At 42.9% G+C, this 15,710-nt stretch overlaps 1 protein-coding gene across 3 annotated transcripts; it reads right to left on the bottom strand.

The window, feature by feature from the left end:
* Nucleotides 1-8,534: 8,534 nt before the first annotated feature.
* On the bottom strand, nucleotides 8,535-14,692 carry LOC123997700 (ELAV-like protein 1). Of its 3 annotated transcripts, none has more exons than XM_046302190.1 (8): nucleotides 14,558-14,692; nucleotides 13,743-13,802; nucleotides 13,482-13,559; nucleotides 13,104-13,302; nucleotides 12,093-12,196; nucleotides 11,269-11,422; nucleotides 10,848-11,073; nucleotides 8,535-9,849 (listed from the first exon to the last, which is right to left on the bottom strand). In XM_046302190.1, the coding sequence occupies exons 2-8, from the start codon at nucleotides 13,776-13,778 to the stop codon at nucleotides 9,522-9,524; spliced, it is 1,125 nt and encodes a 374-aa protein (XP_046158146.1). In that variant the 5' UTR covers nucleotides 13,779-13,802; nucleotides 14,558-14,692; the 3' UTR covers nucleotides 8,535-9,521. The 3 variants fall into 3 exon arrangements, with proteins under 3 accessions (XP_046158146.1, XP_046158154.1, XP_046158162.1); XM_046302198.1 differs by having other exon boundaries at nucleotides 13,128-13,302; XM_046302206.1 differs by lacking the exons at nucleotides 12,093-12,196; nucleotides 13,482-13,559; nucleotides 13,743-13,802; nucleotides 14,558-14,692 and having other exon boundaries at nucleotides 13,128-13,265.
* Nucleotides 14,693-15,710: the final 1,018 nt, after the last annotated feature.

The following is a 15,710-nucleotide window of genomic DNA, read 5'->3' as shown; positions in this document are numbered from 1 at the left end:
GTTGTTGGTAATCAAGCCTACCACTGTTGTGTCGTCCGTAAACTTGATGATTGAGTTGGAGGCGTGCGTGGCCACGCAGTCGTGGGTGAACAGGGAGTACAGGAGAGGGCTCAGAACGCACCCTTGTGGGGCCCCAGTGTTGAGGATCAGCGGGGTTGAAATGTTGTTGCCTACCCTCACCACCTGGGGGCGGCCCGTCAGGAAGTCCAGTACCCAGTTGCACAGGGCGGGGTCAAGACCCAGGACTCGAGCTTGATGACGAACTTGGAGGGCATTATGGTGTTAAATGCCAAGCTGTAGTCGATGAACAGCATTCTCACATAGGTATTCCTCTTGTCCAGATGGGTTAGGGCAGTGTGGTTGAGATTGCATCATCTGTGGACCTATTTGGGTGGTAAGCAAATTGGAGTGGGTCTAGGGTGTCAGGTAGGGTGGAGGTGATATGGTCCTTGACTAGTCTCTCAAAGCACTTCATGATGACGGAAGTGAGTGCTATCAGGTAGTCGTTTAGCTCAGTTACCTTAGCTTTCTTGGGAACAGGAGCAATGGTGGCCCTCTTGAAGCATGTGGGAACAACAGACTGGGATAGAGATTGATTGAATATGTCCGTAAACACACCAGCCAGCTGGTCTGCGCATGCTCTGAGGGCGCGGCTGGGGATGCCATCTGGGCCTGCAGCCTTGCGAGGGTTGACACGTTTAAATGTTTTCCTCACGTCGGCTGCAGTGAAGGAGAGTCCGCATGTTTTAGTTGCGGGCAGTGTCAGTGGCACTGTATTGTCCTCAAAGCGGGCAAAAAAGTTATTTAGTCTGCCTGGGAGCAAGATATCCTGGTCCGTGACAGGGCTGGTTTTCTTTTTGTAATCCGTGATTGACTGTAGACCCTGCCACATACCTCTTGTGTCTGAGCCGTTGAATTGAGATTCTACTTTGTCTCTATACTGATGCTTAGCTTGTTTGATTGCCTTGCGGAGGGACTAGTTACACTGTTTGTATTCGTTCATGTTTCCGGTCACCTTGCCCTGATTAAAAGCAGTGGTTCGGGCTTTCAGTTTCACGCGAATGCTTCCATCAATCCACGGTTTCTGGTTAGGGAATGTTTTAATCGTTGCTATGGGAATGACATCTTCAACGCCCGTTCTAATAAACTCGCTCACCGAATCAGCGTATTCGTCAATGTTGTTGTCTGACGCAATACGAAACATATCCCAGTCCAATTGATGGAAGCAGTCTTGGAGTGTGGAATCAGATTGGTCGGACCAGAATTGAACAGACCTGAGCGCGGGAGCTTCTTGTTTTAGTTTCTGTCTGTAGGCAGGGATCAACAAAATGGAGTCGTCGTCAGCTTTTCCGAAATGAGGGCGGGGCATTGCCTTATATGCGTCGCGGAAGTTAGAATAGCAGTGATCCAAGGTTTTTCCAGCCCTGGTTGCGCAATCGATATGCTGATAAAATTTAGGGAGTCTTGTTTTCAGATTAGCCTTGTTAAAATCTCCAGCTACAATGAATGCAGCCTCCGGATAAATGGATTCCAGTTTGCAAAGAGTCAAATAAAGTTCATTTGATTGTGAGGAATTCTAAATCAGGTGAACAGAAGGACTTGAGTACCTGTATGTTGTTATGATCACACCACGTCACGTTAACCATGAAGCATACGCCCCCGCCCCTCTTCTTACCAGAAAGATGATTGTTTCTGTCTGCGCGATGCGTGGAGAAACCAGCTGGCTGCACCGACTCCGATGGCGTCTCTCCAGTGAGCCATGTTTCCGTGAAGCAAATAACGTTACAGTCTCTGATGTCCCTCTGGAATGCTACCCTTGCTCGGATTTCATCAACCTTGTTGTCAAGAGACTGGACATTGGCGAGAAGAATGCTAGGGAGTGGTGCCCGTCTCCGGAGTCTGACCAGAAGACCACTCCGTTTCCCCCTTTTACAAAGTCGTTTTTTTGGGTCGCCGGCTGGGATCCATTCCGTTGTCCTGGGTGAAAGGCAGAACACAGGATCCGCTTCGCGAAAGTCATATTCTTGGTCGTACTGATGGTGAGTTGACACTGCTCTTATGTTCAGTAGTTCTTCTCGACTGTATGTAATGAAACCTAAGATGACCTGGGGTACCAATGTAAGAAATAACACGTAAAAAAAACAAAAAACTACATAGTTTCCTAGGAACGCGAAGCGAAGCGGCCATCTTTGTCGGCGCCCACTATGGTGGGGGTTGGGGTGGAGGTGAACCGTGGTTGTGGGGGACACTGGTGGGGGTTGGGGTGGAGGTGAACTCTGGTGGGGGGTTGGGTGGAGGGGAACTCTGGTTGGGCTTGGTTCGGGGTGGAATGGCACTCTTGTGGGGGTTGATGGTAGGGGTGGAGGGTAGCTCTGGTGGGGGTTGGGGTTGAGGGGCACTCTGGTTGGGCTTGGTTGGGGTGGAATGGAACTCTTGTGGGGGTTGATGGTAAGGGGTGGAGGGTAGCTCTGGTGGGGGTTGGGGTTGAGGGGCACTCTGGTTGGGCTTGGTTGGGGTGGAATGGAACTCTTGTGGGGGTTGATGGTAGGGGTGGAGGGTAGCTCTGGTGGGGGTTGGGGTTGAGGGGAACTCTGATGGGTTCAGAGTGGAGGGAAAAATGCTGGTGGGGGTCGGGTGGAGTGGTGAAGTTGGGAGGAGGAGTGGAGGATGGGTGAGATCAACACATTCCTTAGGGAATAGCTTTGGCAACCCCACAACCCAATGAAGTCTCCAGCGCTTTTCTTATGTGTGACTGACACACATGCAAGAACACATACACACACACACACACACATAAGAACACAGATACACAACATATTTGCTCAAAGACACACATGCACACACATACTGCTAGCCCCTCCTACAGTAAACACATACAAATACGCACACACACATCACCTCCCCAAATGTATGGTCCCTACTCCCCCCATGTCCTTTCAAGACCTCGAATGGACCCCAACCCCCACACACCACTCTCTATTACACCCACACCCCTCTGTTACACACACCCCTCTCTGTCTCTCACACACACACACACACACACACACACACACACACACACACACACACACACACACACACACACACACACACACACACACACACACACACACACACACACACACACACACACACACACACACACACACACACACACCCCTCTCTGCTTACACCCCCTCTCTGTTACACACACACATGCAAAAACAACACACGCACACACACCAGCCCCCCATGGAATACGGGCCAACCTCCTGCCAGAAGGCAGTCTCTATTGTTAAAATGCAGCCACATTAGCAGGGAATGTTAAGCACGGCTCATCCGCATGCTACAAATCAAATCAAACTGAATTTGTCACATGCGCCGAATACAACATATGTAAACCTTAGCGTGAAATGCTTACTTACAGGCCCTTAACCAACAGTGTCATTCAAGAAAGAGCTGGGCAGCTGAACTGAAGCATGCTTACACCTTAAGCCCACTCACACATGTACACACACACACACACACACAACCATTTAAAAAAAATGCATTTAACCTTTATTTAACTAGGGAAGTCAGTTAGGAACAAATTCTTATTTACAATGACAGCCTCCCCTGGCCAAACCCTTAACCTGGACGACGCTGGGTCATTTGTGCACAACCCTATGGGACTCCCAATCACGGACGGTTGTGATACAGCCTGGATTCAAACCAGGGTCTATAGTGACGCCTCTAAGACTGAGATGCAGTGCCTTAGACTGCTGCGCCACTCGGGAGCCCTTAAAACTGAGCCCATGCATTTCCATGACAGCTAATATTAGCCTTTCTGTTGATAGAATCATTCCTTAACACATTTTCATCTTTAATGAATATTAGGCTAAAATGATCAACACAAAATCACTTGGCTAATGCCTTTAAAAGCCCCAAATGACCTAGTAAGTGCTGTAGGTTTGAAATGAACAAACATGAAGTCACGCAATGCGTCTACACGTGGAAAAGTGTGTGGGTGTGTGAGTGAATATTGCCCCGCACAGCTGTTCCTCTACATACTAATGGAGGGAATGATCTGTGACACAGCTCTCATTAGCATGTCTGACTGCCAGGTACAAAACACATCACAGCTAGCCATTACACATCAACTGTGAATGTGTGTGTGTGTGTGTGTGTTTGGGAGGGATGTGTCAGATATGCATGACTCTGTCAGTGAGTCAGTAGCGTGCATGTTTCAATGTGTACATGTTTTTCTGTGATTCTCTGTGTGTGTGTGTGTGTTTCAGAGCATTTGCAGTGTGTGTGTGTGCATACATTTGTATGTGTGTGTGAGCATGGCAACATCTCCCATCTCTGCGTGTCTGTCACAGTGTGGCACACAGAGGATGGCACATCCCCCAGAAGGTTAACTAACTCCACGCCTGTCAAAATACACTCCTACCATATCCATCTCCCCACAGAGCCCAGTCAGACACACACACCCCTCCCCCACCTAGACACACTCTCCTGAGGGCGGTGCGATTGGGAGCCAGAGGCGTCAGAGTTCAACGCCTGGGACACACACACACGGACACACACGGACACACAGACGGACACAAAAACACCCCCCATCCTCCTTGCCTCAAGCAATTGTAGACGGCAGACTCTGTGTCTGTGAATGTCTCCATGCTATAATATCCCTGATAACACACACATACACAAGGTAACAGTGGAGTGGACGGCTGCATCCCCCGCACCAGATCCAGTGTGGGCTGCTAGGTATTTATAGAACAGCAAAGGAGAGGAGCCGACATCACTTCCCTGAGACAGAAACACACAGAGAGATAGATAGAGAAATAGAGAGGCAGAGTAGGCGTTGATGAATCATACTCCTAGAACAGGAGGGAAAGATAGAGAACACTCATTTACAGATGCCTCCCCTCTCTTTTCATCCCTCTCTCCTCTCATTCACCCACCCCCAACCATCCACACATAACGAGGGATGACGAAAGCCTGTAGGTCATGGCCTGCTACGTCTATAATTATAAAAAAGGAAGGGGAGTGGGGCGACGAGATGCTAACATAACATAATTTAATGATTCTGCAGAGGGAGACTTACAGTCTACGTGAACTCAATGACAGCACCAACACAGTTATGGTAATCCAAGCACAAAACCTGTGTGATGTCTAGAATACCATCATAGCAACACCTTATGCAACCCTAAACCAAACATTAGTGGGGTCTGACATATTAAACCATTATGCAACTGTAATACAACCATAGTACCCAGGGGTTAAGTAGCATTGGATTTCCTGCTAACCCCATTGACTTATGGGAGAAACAATATGATACTAAGCACCATTCAGCATGTAAACACTGCAGGAAAACCCCACACCTCCGCCCACTTACACCACTAAACCAATAAAGAGGGTGTGTGTCCTGAACGCAGTACACTGACCCCATTTAGCCATGTTTGTTTGTTTAGGAAACACATGAGCTCATTGCTGCATCTTCTAAGGACTGAGGCTAAAAACTCTCAGCGGTATATTAGTACTTACTAGCCCCTTAGAGACAAGGCTCTGTACACATCTCCAGTCCCACCACATAAAGAAATTACAAACGGTTCTCTGTGGACAGTAAAGCTCCTTTAAAACAACAACAATACCACAAAATAGTCGCATAAAAAGGAAATAGGATCATTGTGAACCTCTGATGCTTCACTGTGGAGAAAGTGGCAATTTGGAGAACAGACAGGCATGACAACAGATCCACTTCATGTGTAAAATATCATGAGAGATTGAATATGACAGAAATATGACAAGTGATTTCAGATTTAATTGTGGGCCTATGGTCCACTTTAGTTTTTTGAAATAAAATTCCTCAAATGTGTACAGTATTTGAATAAAGGGCGAATGGACAAAATGCGCTTTAACTTTTGACAACCAAATGCATGTGTCCATTTGGTTGGCTTGCTTACAAAGAGTAAGAACCTACTGCTAGATGTCCCTGTGTCTGTGTCTGTCCCTGTGTCGGCCTGTAGGCTTTGTTGAAGGTGGTAGAGAGCAGGAAGTGAGGGGTGGGACTAATGGACCTGGTTTAAGTGTAAAGAATGTCCTCTGAATGAAACCAACTTTCCACCTTGAGGTAGCTCAACTTACTATCCAGTGAGTCAGAGGACAAAACTAGGAGACTGCATGGCCATATATGGTACAGACTAAATAAAACCTGCAAAAGAGAAGCAAAAGCCCAAAACATGATACATATCGCCATCTAGTGGACATCTAGAAACCTTCAACTGAAATAAAGCTAAATCAAATCAAATCTTATCAAATCCTCTTTTTTGCACAGAAATATTTTAAAATAGACTTTTATGGAAAGTTGATCAGTGTAATCGGACCAAATCCTGGTCTGGTCCTGAGTAGAGCAGGAGAGGCGCATGCCACTGCCTGGTGAGCAGTGCTCGACTTGGGCAGGAGCACACCGGAGCTGAGTACCGGCACTTAAAATATTCTACTACATCGTAGTGCTTGAGGCGTCACTAAAGACCAGGGTTCAATCCCAGGCTGTGTCACAACTGTCCGTGACTGGGAGACCCATGAGGCGGCGCACAATTGGCCCAGTGTTGTCCGGGTCAGGGGAGGGTTTGTCCCATCGCGCTCTAGTGACAAATTGTGGCGGGCCAAGCGCCTGCAAGCTGACTTCGATCCCCAGCTGGATGGTGTTTCCTCTGACACATTGGTACGGCTGGCTTCCGGGTTAAGCAAGCAGTGTCAAGAAGCCGTGCGGCTTGGCATGGTCGTGTTTCGTAGAACACATGGCTCTAGTTGCAGTGATGGGACAAGACTGTAACTACCAATTGCACATCATGAAATTGGGGAGAAAAGCAGGTAACAGTAAAAAGAATAGTAATAATCACCAACTGCTTCAGCTCCTGTTCCTCTTATAGAATAATTAGCTCAAAAGTATTGTGGCGCTCCTGCACCAATATAAACAATACCAGCACCCAAAATGAGTACCGCAACATATTTCAGTCCTAATCAAACACTGCTGGTGGCTAAATTAGGTCACACTGGCAAGAAAGCTAAATTAGGTCACACTGGCAAGAAAGGGAAGGAGTTCAGCACATAATTGTATTTACATAATGATTCTCAAGCCATGTGTACAGCTGTTTCCGAAAGGGTGGGACTCAACAGCAGCACCCAATTCAAACCCTCTGTAACACCAACAACAAACATTGGAATGTTAGAATAGGCAAGCCATTTGTTTACATGGCAAGCTTAACCATTGTGACCTAGTACAAGTCGTCCATCCTGTCACCCCCCCGGGTGTACGTTTTGGTGTTTACCCTAGCACAACACAGCTTATTCAAATAATACAAGCTTGTTGAGTTGGTTATTTGAATCAGCTGTGCAGTGCTAGGGCAAAAAACTAAACAGACCCCAGGACTAAGTTTGGGAAACCTACCCTGCTATAATCACAGACAAGCCTTACTGTAGATAAAGCTGTAAATGGAATTTGAAACTCCCAGATGCTATTTGGGTCAAATTAACAAGAAAATCTCCTGGAATCCATTTTTATGCCCCAATTTAAAAAATAGATTACATTATAAATCAGGGATTTAACAATCCCACGCAAGCATTTATACACAACAGGTCGTTTATTACAGTTCGCAAACATGTTGAGATGTGGAAAATAAACTTTTGACATTTGGAAAATATGCATTTGAAATTTAAATGTAGACAGTGATTTGGCAGCGGCACTATGCTGCCAATTTAGTTTGATTGCTCAATAGAATAACAAAAAAAGATGAATTGTCAATGTTTTAATAAATTTGCGTGAGCCCTTGGAAGAGGATTGCCTAATCAGATTTTTCCACAACTCGACCATCTTGTTTTAGGCTGTATGACCTGCACACACCTTGTTACCATTAATCTATTATTACACCCCCGTGTGGCCAAACACTGTGAACTAATCTTGTATGTTGAGCTCTTCAGGTATACCATACTAAATAGAAAGTAGCAAGTACCCTACACTATGTATCAACATCAGGTGAACAATGTTCAGCCTTTTATCTGCTACAATACTTAACTGACGTGTTTAGTGTCCAAGAATAGTGGTCACCGGTTTTTACCATAAACAGATACCTGCCATTCCAGTTGTCAGAAAATCTGTTTTGTTCATTGGGACAGTGCACGACACCTCAGCTCTTTCAAGAAGTGTGTCACATCTGTCAAACCCACTGGCCACGCATGGGTCTGCAAAGCTTGGGCGGGCGAGGTGAGACAAAAAAAACGTAGGACAGAGGGCACATCCCTCTAAACTGTGAGCCCCACTTTCCAGTACCCCAACGTTTGGCCTCATGAGAACAATGGTATGCAAGTAACCCCATTCATAAACCTCCAGTAACTTGCTTTGGTTAAATTTAACTACACAGGACATGCCCAGGCAGGGCTTTCAAATTCAAATCATGCATAAAAAAAAACTAATTAGGCTAATTATGGAGACATACAGAGACCAAGTTGGAATAGCATTTAGTCATGTTTATGAAACGGCAACTTCCAAATGCAATGAACCAAACTAAGAGTGAAGTTAAACTTTTATTAAAAAACTGGAACAAACCAAAACTTCCACCAAATACAGTTTATTGGCTAAAGTAAATCAAACAATCATGGAAAACAAGTTGACGTTGAAAGGCAGTTTCAATAAAAGAAAAGATCACTTGAAAACAGAAAAGCATACAACTGGTTAAAGCTTGAATAACTCAGGAAAAAAGCCCTGTATTTATCAAAATTACAGCTTATAGAATATTATCTTCCGACCAACTGAATCATTTAAATCTTCCCTTTAGTTTGTATCACAATTCAGATTTTATAGTTTAATGTCTGAGGGCATGTATAAATAGAGGAATGGGGAAAACACATTTATCAGTCCTTTTTCCCCTTAGATCCCCAATTACACAGAAATATTTTTTGTAATCAAATGCATTGCCAGCACATGACCACTTCCACATCTAGAAGGGCATGCTTTATCTAATAGTCTGTGTAGATTTAGAACAGGACTTGTGCATGTTCAAAATTACATTGTTTCTGAGAACAGGAGTGTAGAAAGACTAGAGGGTCTATTGGGAATCAAGGCCAAGCTTTACACCCTGATCATGATAAAATGACTGTTAAAAAAAAAGAGAAATGGCAAGCATGTATTAAGCAGAGCATTAAACATGGCAGGAATTTGCATCGTCACCCTCAACCATGTATGTGGCACACTTGAAGTAGACCAACATAACCCACAGATCATTAAAACATTCAAGAATTGGTCAACAAACTTCCTGTACACTACTGAACACCCCCCCAGCAAAAAAAAAAAATATGGAACAGGTTATTTTTTTTGTCACAGCAAGAAGTCTACTTTTCTACTGGCTAAGATAAAGATCTAAGTGACAGCATAGAAATTAAATGACAAGAACCAAGGAGATAGATTATCCCTTTCCATGAACAAATGTGTAGCCTTCCCAATATATTGTTTAACCCCCACAGTAAGAATGGAAAACAAGCACCCCTTCACCCTTTTCAGTTTACTTGTGACCCCCCTTGCTGGTTTTGAAGGAAACCTGCAGGACCTTGTCTCCAATGCGGTAACCGTTGAGGCTGGCGATGGCCATGGCGGCCTCCTCGTAGTTGGTCATGGTGACGAAGCCGAAGCCTTTGCACTTGTTGGTGTTGAAGTCTCGGATGACCTTGACATTGGTGACGGCTCCAAACGGCCCGAACATCTGCCACAGGATGCCCTCGTCAGCGTCCTGGCCCAGGTTGTAGATGAAGATACACCAGCCAGCGGTGGAGTTCCCCTGAGCGCTAACCGTAGACATGCCACTCATGTGGTCCACACTCATTGGAGAGAACCTGCCAGTGGCACAGAATGAGGGTTCTTCAAATGCAACTCCATAGATGCCTGTTTAAAATAACCTAAAAACATAAGTCGCAGGCCTGTTGTCCAAGGAAATATCTGACCAAAGTACTAAAAGAGACTATAAAAATAACAAATAATTCAGGGGTGTAAGTCTTTGGGATTCGAGTCTTGACTCTCCAGGTTCACAAAATACCCTTGTTTAACAACAGGGCACTAGTGCTGAGGGATTAGTGCTTTTCTAGGTTGGTTCGATTTAACATTTTTGGAAACGTTAATTGAATTATAAAATCAAAACATCAGCTTTTTAATGGAAATTCCCCAAATAGTGAACATTGAATTACCAAAACATTTAAAATATTCCATTGTCTGTCAGGTCTCCATTGGGTAGCCCAGACTTCAATAGAAAAGGAAATTACGACGGGAAAAATATGTAATATTTCAGTTGTGTACATCACTTAGTTTTCATTTGATTACTATTATTGATCTTTCCTTAAAGTTACCATCTCAGCTCACGCAGTATCAGCCAAACATTCTCTGTACTCCCCATACATCCCATTTAGTTAGGCTAGCCACAGAGCTATCTGACAAAATAAGTTGACTAATTTGTCAAAGATGACAAGGCTTAATTTCACGAACTGTCCCTCTCGTCGTTGTGTACATTCCTTTCTATCGTAGTCTATGCGGTCCATGTGCATCTAATGTACACGGACCGCATAGATGGATTATGGTCAATCTAGTTAATTACCACATTTCTGCACTGAACTAGGTTGAATACTTGCTCAATGAAAACTAAAACTCCCGTCAGCCCAGTGTCCAACAGTTACTGATTTCTCTAGAGAAACAGAGTTGGGCTCACAGGAAACGCATACATTTCAAGTAATTGAACTAACGTTAGTCAGTTAAATAACCAAAAGAAGAAAATAAAAAAGTTGAAGCGCTCAGCACTACCGGTCACTGACATGGATTGTGTGTGTAGAACAGTCAACCATACCTGAATCTCTGGGCCTGGTGGTGTACTGGACCTCCAAAGCGCCGGCCCTGGTTGTGGTAGAGCTGGTTGATGAGCTGGGAGTTCTTGGCCTGGTTGGGGCTGGCAGCAAATTTCACTGTGATGGGCTCCGAGGCACCAGGGGGTTTCTGCCCATTCAGGTCTTTGATGGCGTCCTCCGCCTCGGCCCGTTTGTCAAAGCGGATAAAGGCCACACCCCTGGACAGGCCTGAGAAGCAAGGGGATGAAATGGAGAAGTCATTAATGGAATAGGGTGAAGATGCTGATTTGAAGTCTGTTGAAAATGTACATGCAAATAGTTAGGATTTTGAGAGGGGTAAAGTCTAGCAGAGTGGTATCCTTGGTGCTCATTTAAATGATTATACACAAATATTTCTCATTCAGGCTGTGCCTGCCTACCAACCAGAGGCCTGATCGACCAATACACGCGAGTTGATGATGCGGCCATAGCGTGTGAACATATCCTCCACGTCTTTCTGTGTCATGGTCTTGGGCAGCCCACTAATGTAAAGATTGGCATCCTTAATACCGTCAGAACTCGGCCTGGCAAAGGACACCTGATGAAGAGACGGCAGGTCAGTTTCCATTGAGTGCAATTTAAAGGAAAACAATTTTTTTTTAACAACTTTGGAATCAATTTGACAATATTACACACATTTGAAAAATAAAATCAGATTCAAAATGCCCAAATATCTCGCATTGAAATTTTCAAGCAAAATAAAAGTACAAAAAACATTCCTATTCTGATAATTCAGTCACATTGCTGAGCCGCTATTTAAGTAATAAAATAAAACCCTAATATTAAGTAAAAGGTCTGTTTTAAGAAGTTAAAAAGCTATAAAATGAAAATAGATGTAATTGCGAAATTATGCAGGGCTTTGATTCGGCACAACGTCACACTCAAGCAATAACCAGTAGTGTTAAATAAAAAAACAAACGTAGTCTGAACAAGATGAATATAGGCTTCAGTATAAATATGTGCCGAAAATAAAACCATGTCAGGTTAACCGCACACGCAAATTGCTTAAATCAAAATCGCCAAAAATGATAAATTATAGAACAAAAAGGTTAATTACATGATTAAGTAAACATGTTACCCAAATACCTTCATATCCTTTCGTAAATAGACACTTTGCAGGAGGGCTCGCCCTCAACTGCCCAGGGACTACTTGAGGAACATATCACATCAGTTGAAACATGAAAAAAAAACACCTTATTGCACGTTACCTTGATAGTTTTAGACTGTAGTCTCAGCCCATTGAGGGTATTGATAGCCCTTTCTGCATCACTAGCGTTAACATAGTTAACAAATCCGTACCCTAAACTGTGGCCTAGAGAAAAAAAAGGAAAAACAACAAAATAAAATAACAAAAGTTTGTCCATTTCTACAGATTGGATACCAGTCTTCCACGGGAGATATCGGTACACGGCATGCATTTTGGCAAAAACATTTGCAAAAGAAAACATTTTCTGCTAAATATGGCTCAAGAAAAAAAAGAAAAGCTGATCCACATTGAAAAGTCTAAATGAAAATATCTTCTTAAAATAACAATGATATTAAAACGTTGGCATTCTATCAAACAAAAATAACACTAAATTAAAGGAAAACAATTCTTCTGTTTCCAATAAATATAAAAAATGTGAAACTAAAAAGACAAGAGAAAACTACAAAAAATTCCATAATATAGGGTCCACAAAATAAATGCATTTTAAGATTGGGTCTACATATGTTGTAATCACCAGATCTTATAACACCCAATGAAATAAGAAAACATCTGCAAAGACCATGAATAGAATTCCCAACGACCACCATTTTAAAAAAAGAGACACTAAAGTAAAGTTTAAAGAACAGATTCAACAAGATGTATAGCACAGAAAAACAGGAGTTGAACAACATCCCAAAGAAAAAAAGTCTCTGATCCCAACACTAATCAGCGAGTCTGCAACACACAAAAATAGTCTTAGCATCTAAATACATTTTCATAAGATTGAGGGGGTACACAGGAGTTATGTACAAAGTAAAAGACAATTGCGGTAACCAGCAAATACCGCATTGATTTTACAGATTAGTAATCGAGACAGAAAATCTTGGTGAAGTCAAACAAAAATATCTGATGTCACAGACTTTTGTAGTGAAAAACAAAAGAGCACATGTGCAGACAAACAATGAGAATTCCAGGGCATTATTTCTCCTCAAAGTAAGTGAACCGAGGTCAAAAGAAAAGGGGTTGGACTCACTCTGGTTTTTGTGATAGGGATTACCTGCCACTTTATCGCGGATGAGTTTGGCAGACTCCACCTCGCCGATGCTGCTGAAGAGACTCCGCAACTCGTCCTGACTCATGTTCTGGGGCAGGTAATTGACAATAAGGTTGGTTTTGGCATCTTTGGGCTCATCTTCCATGTGTTCGTCGTAACCGTTATCATAAGCGTCTTGCTATAATTTCAGGAGAATGGGATGGGTGTAAGTAAGCAGTTATAAAGACATCTAGAACTTTATGAAAGATGACAGTTAACTGGTTCTGTTCTTAGAGAATGCTGCCCATGTCCCAAAATAACAGAAAAACAAAACAGAATGCTTCTCAAAATAAAGCCAAAGTTAATCTGTGGATTTACCTTCATGTTAATCGAACCCTTACTGACATGCTGTTGTGATTCCCTATTGTCACCCTGACAACTCTGTACCTCACACACCTGCAAGAGTAAACACTGGGTAATTCACAATCCTCTGCTGCAGACAACAGAGCACTTGACACCATTTAAAATACCCCCCCAGTTCTTTCGTGTCCATTTCACAATAATACAAACCATCTGTGCAACAGCACAATATATAGACAACTACGAAATAACTTCAAAACACTTAATAGAGCGACTCACTTTGAGGTATCTGATGTGTCCCCTTCTGACTGCCATGTTGATGCTTCACAGAGGTGGATTCTGAAAGTACGGGGGGGGGGGTGTTACCTTAGTTACCTGAACACAAAAGCATGTTTCCTTTGTTGTGTCCTACTGAACACCACGCAAAGGGCTTGATGACTAGGTTTAACGGAATTTATTGAACCAGTGTCATTCATTTGGAATGTGTTCGGTCAAGGACGGGTCTCTTGCCTTCCTGGCTTGATGATACTCAAACGCCCCCCCTTGAGTTATCGAGTTAGCTCGATAGATGTTCAAATTGCAAAGAGGACCAAAACAATATGATCTATTGTAGCTAATCAACTAAAGGTAATGTTCGGCAGCTAAGTGCGTCGTTAACGTCGTTAACTATCTAGCTGGCTATTACAAACTAATAGCTAGCAAGCACTAGCAGCGTGGGCGTGACAACTTTGGACAACGCAAGGACTAAATGAACTCGCTAGCCAAATGGCTAGCAAGCTAACGTGAGCTACGAAGCTATCTTTGGTAATAACATAACGTTACATATTTACGCAGTTATCTAGCTAACATTTTCTATTAGAATAAGGTTTAGAAATCATGCCTTGAATTGGTCAAGTTATTCCAAAGAATTCGGTATTTTGTAGCACAGATATTTTACAGTCTTTGGTAGTAGCGTTCGCTAGTTAGTTAACGTTACTACTACTAGGCCGGCTTTCTGGACCGCATGGCACATAGCTAGCCAACGTTACTATCTAACTAACGTTAATCTGCGAACTAATGGAAAGATTGAACACTAGACACATTGGGAAACGTACCTGCTTTATTGATACTCCCGTGATTAATAATAGGCCAAAACGGACCTAGGAAAAAAATCAAAACAAATTAACGGTATCCTGGCTAGCCAGCAATTTTTCTCTTCGTCCAACAAAAGCAAACACTGGTGCTGCTACTAAGCATGCGCGGATAGCCGACGTCACAGCTTCTCAACACACTAAACCCCGCCCCCTCCCCAAAGGCGGCAAAGTGTTTTGTTGCAGTTGATTGGGTTTGATGGCTGTCCTTCAAGTTCATTTTATCAACTCCACTAAAAGGTCTGCAAAATACCGAGGTTAAATTGGTTTTATATTCACACATTCGGACATTCAACAGACATTCGCCAAAAGCAATTTAAAAATGTAAACATCAATAACTAATTCACCGTTTGTCACAGAATCATCAAACAAGATATGATTTAATATATAAATGTCTAGCATACTTTAACAGCCTTCGTTTTGAGTAGAAATTCCATTTGACTTGATAGAAATACATACAATCAATAAAATGCCATTGAAAGCAGTATACATAAATAACTTATTCACCGTTTGTCACAGAAACATCAAACTTGGTATGAATTTTTCTATAAATGACTAGCATACTTTTTTACCTTTGTTTTGAGGAAAAATTCCAGTTTTGATTTGATAGAGGGCGTGTGGTCAAAGTTCTAACGAGTCTGTTATACCCTATTAGAAGGGACCCGGCAGAAAATTATGCATCTTCAGTCATAATAAATTAGATTACAGAAAGAAACTACGGGATGAAGGGGTCAAGCCTGACTAACAAAGAAGATAGGTGGATGGATCATGAGAACCAAGAGGATCAACATGGGCATTCCACAGTGGAGATAAGAGTGAACCATAACATACACTACCATTCAAAAGTTTGGGGTCACTTAAAAAACATCATATAGATCAGAAATACAGTGTAGACATTGTTAATGTTGTAAATGACTATTTGTAGCTGATTTTTAAAATGGAATATCTACATAGGTGTACAGAGGCCCATTATCAGCAACCATCACTCCTGTGTTCCAATGACACGTTTTGTTAGCTAATCCAAGTTTATCCTTTTAAAAGGCTAATTGATCATTAGAAAACCCTTTTGCAATTATGTTAGCACAGCTGAAAACAGTTCTGATTAAAGAAGCAATAA

Source organism: Oncorhynchus gorbuscha, linkage group LG02, assembly GCF_021184085.1.
Source record: "Oncorhynchus gorbuscha isolate QuinsamMale2020 ecotype Even-year linkage group LG02, OgorEven_v1.0, whole genome shotgun sequence".
NCBI classification, from domain to species: Eukaryota; Metazoa; Chordata; class Actinopteri; order Salmoniformes; family Salmonidae; genus Oncorhynchus; species Oncorhynchus gorbuscha.
This window is presented reverse-complemented; position numbering and strand designations above follow the sequence as displayed.

Excerpts from the sequence above, each read along its gene's own strand:
- LOC123997700 (XM_046302190.1), bottom strand. The coding sequence starts at position 13,778 with ATGGCAGTCAGAAGGGGACACATCAGATACCTCAAA. Across the intron at positions 13,560-13,742 it reads GACACATCAGATACCTCAAA|GTGTGTGAGGTACAGAGTTG; the intron begins GTGAGTCGCTCT and ends TTACTCTTGCAG. Across the intron at positions 11,074-11,268 it reads ATTGGTCGATCAGGCCTCTG|GCCTGTCCAGGGGTGTGGCC; the intron begins GTTGGTAGGCAG and ends CTTGCTTCTCAG.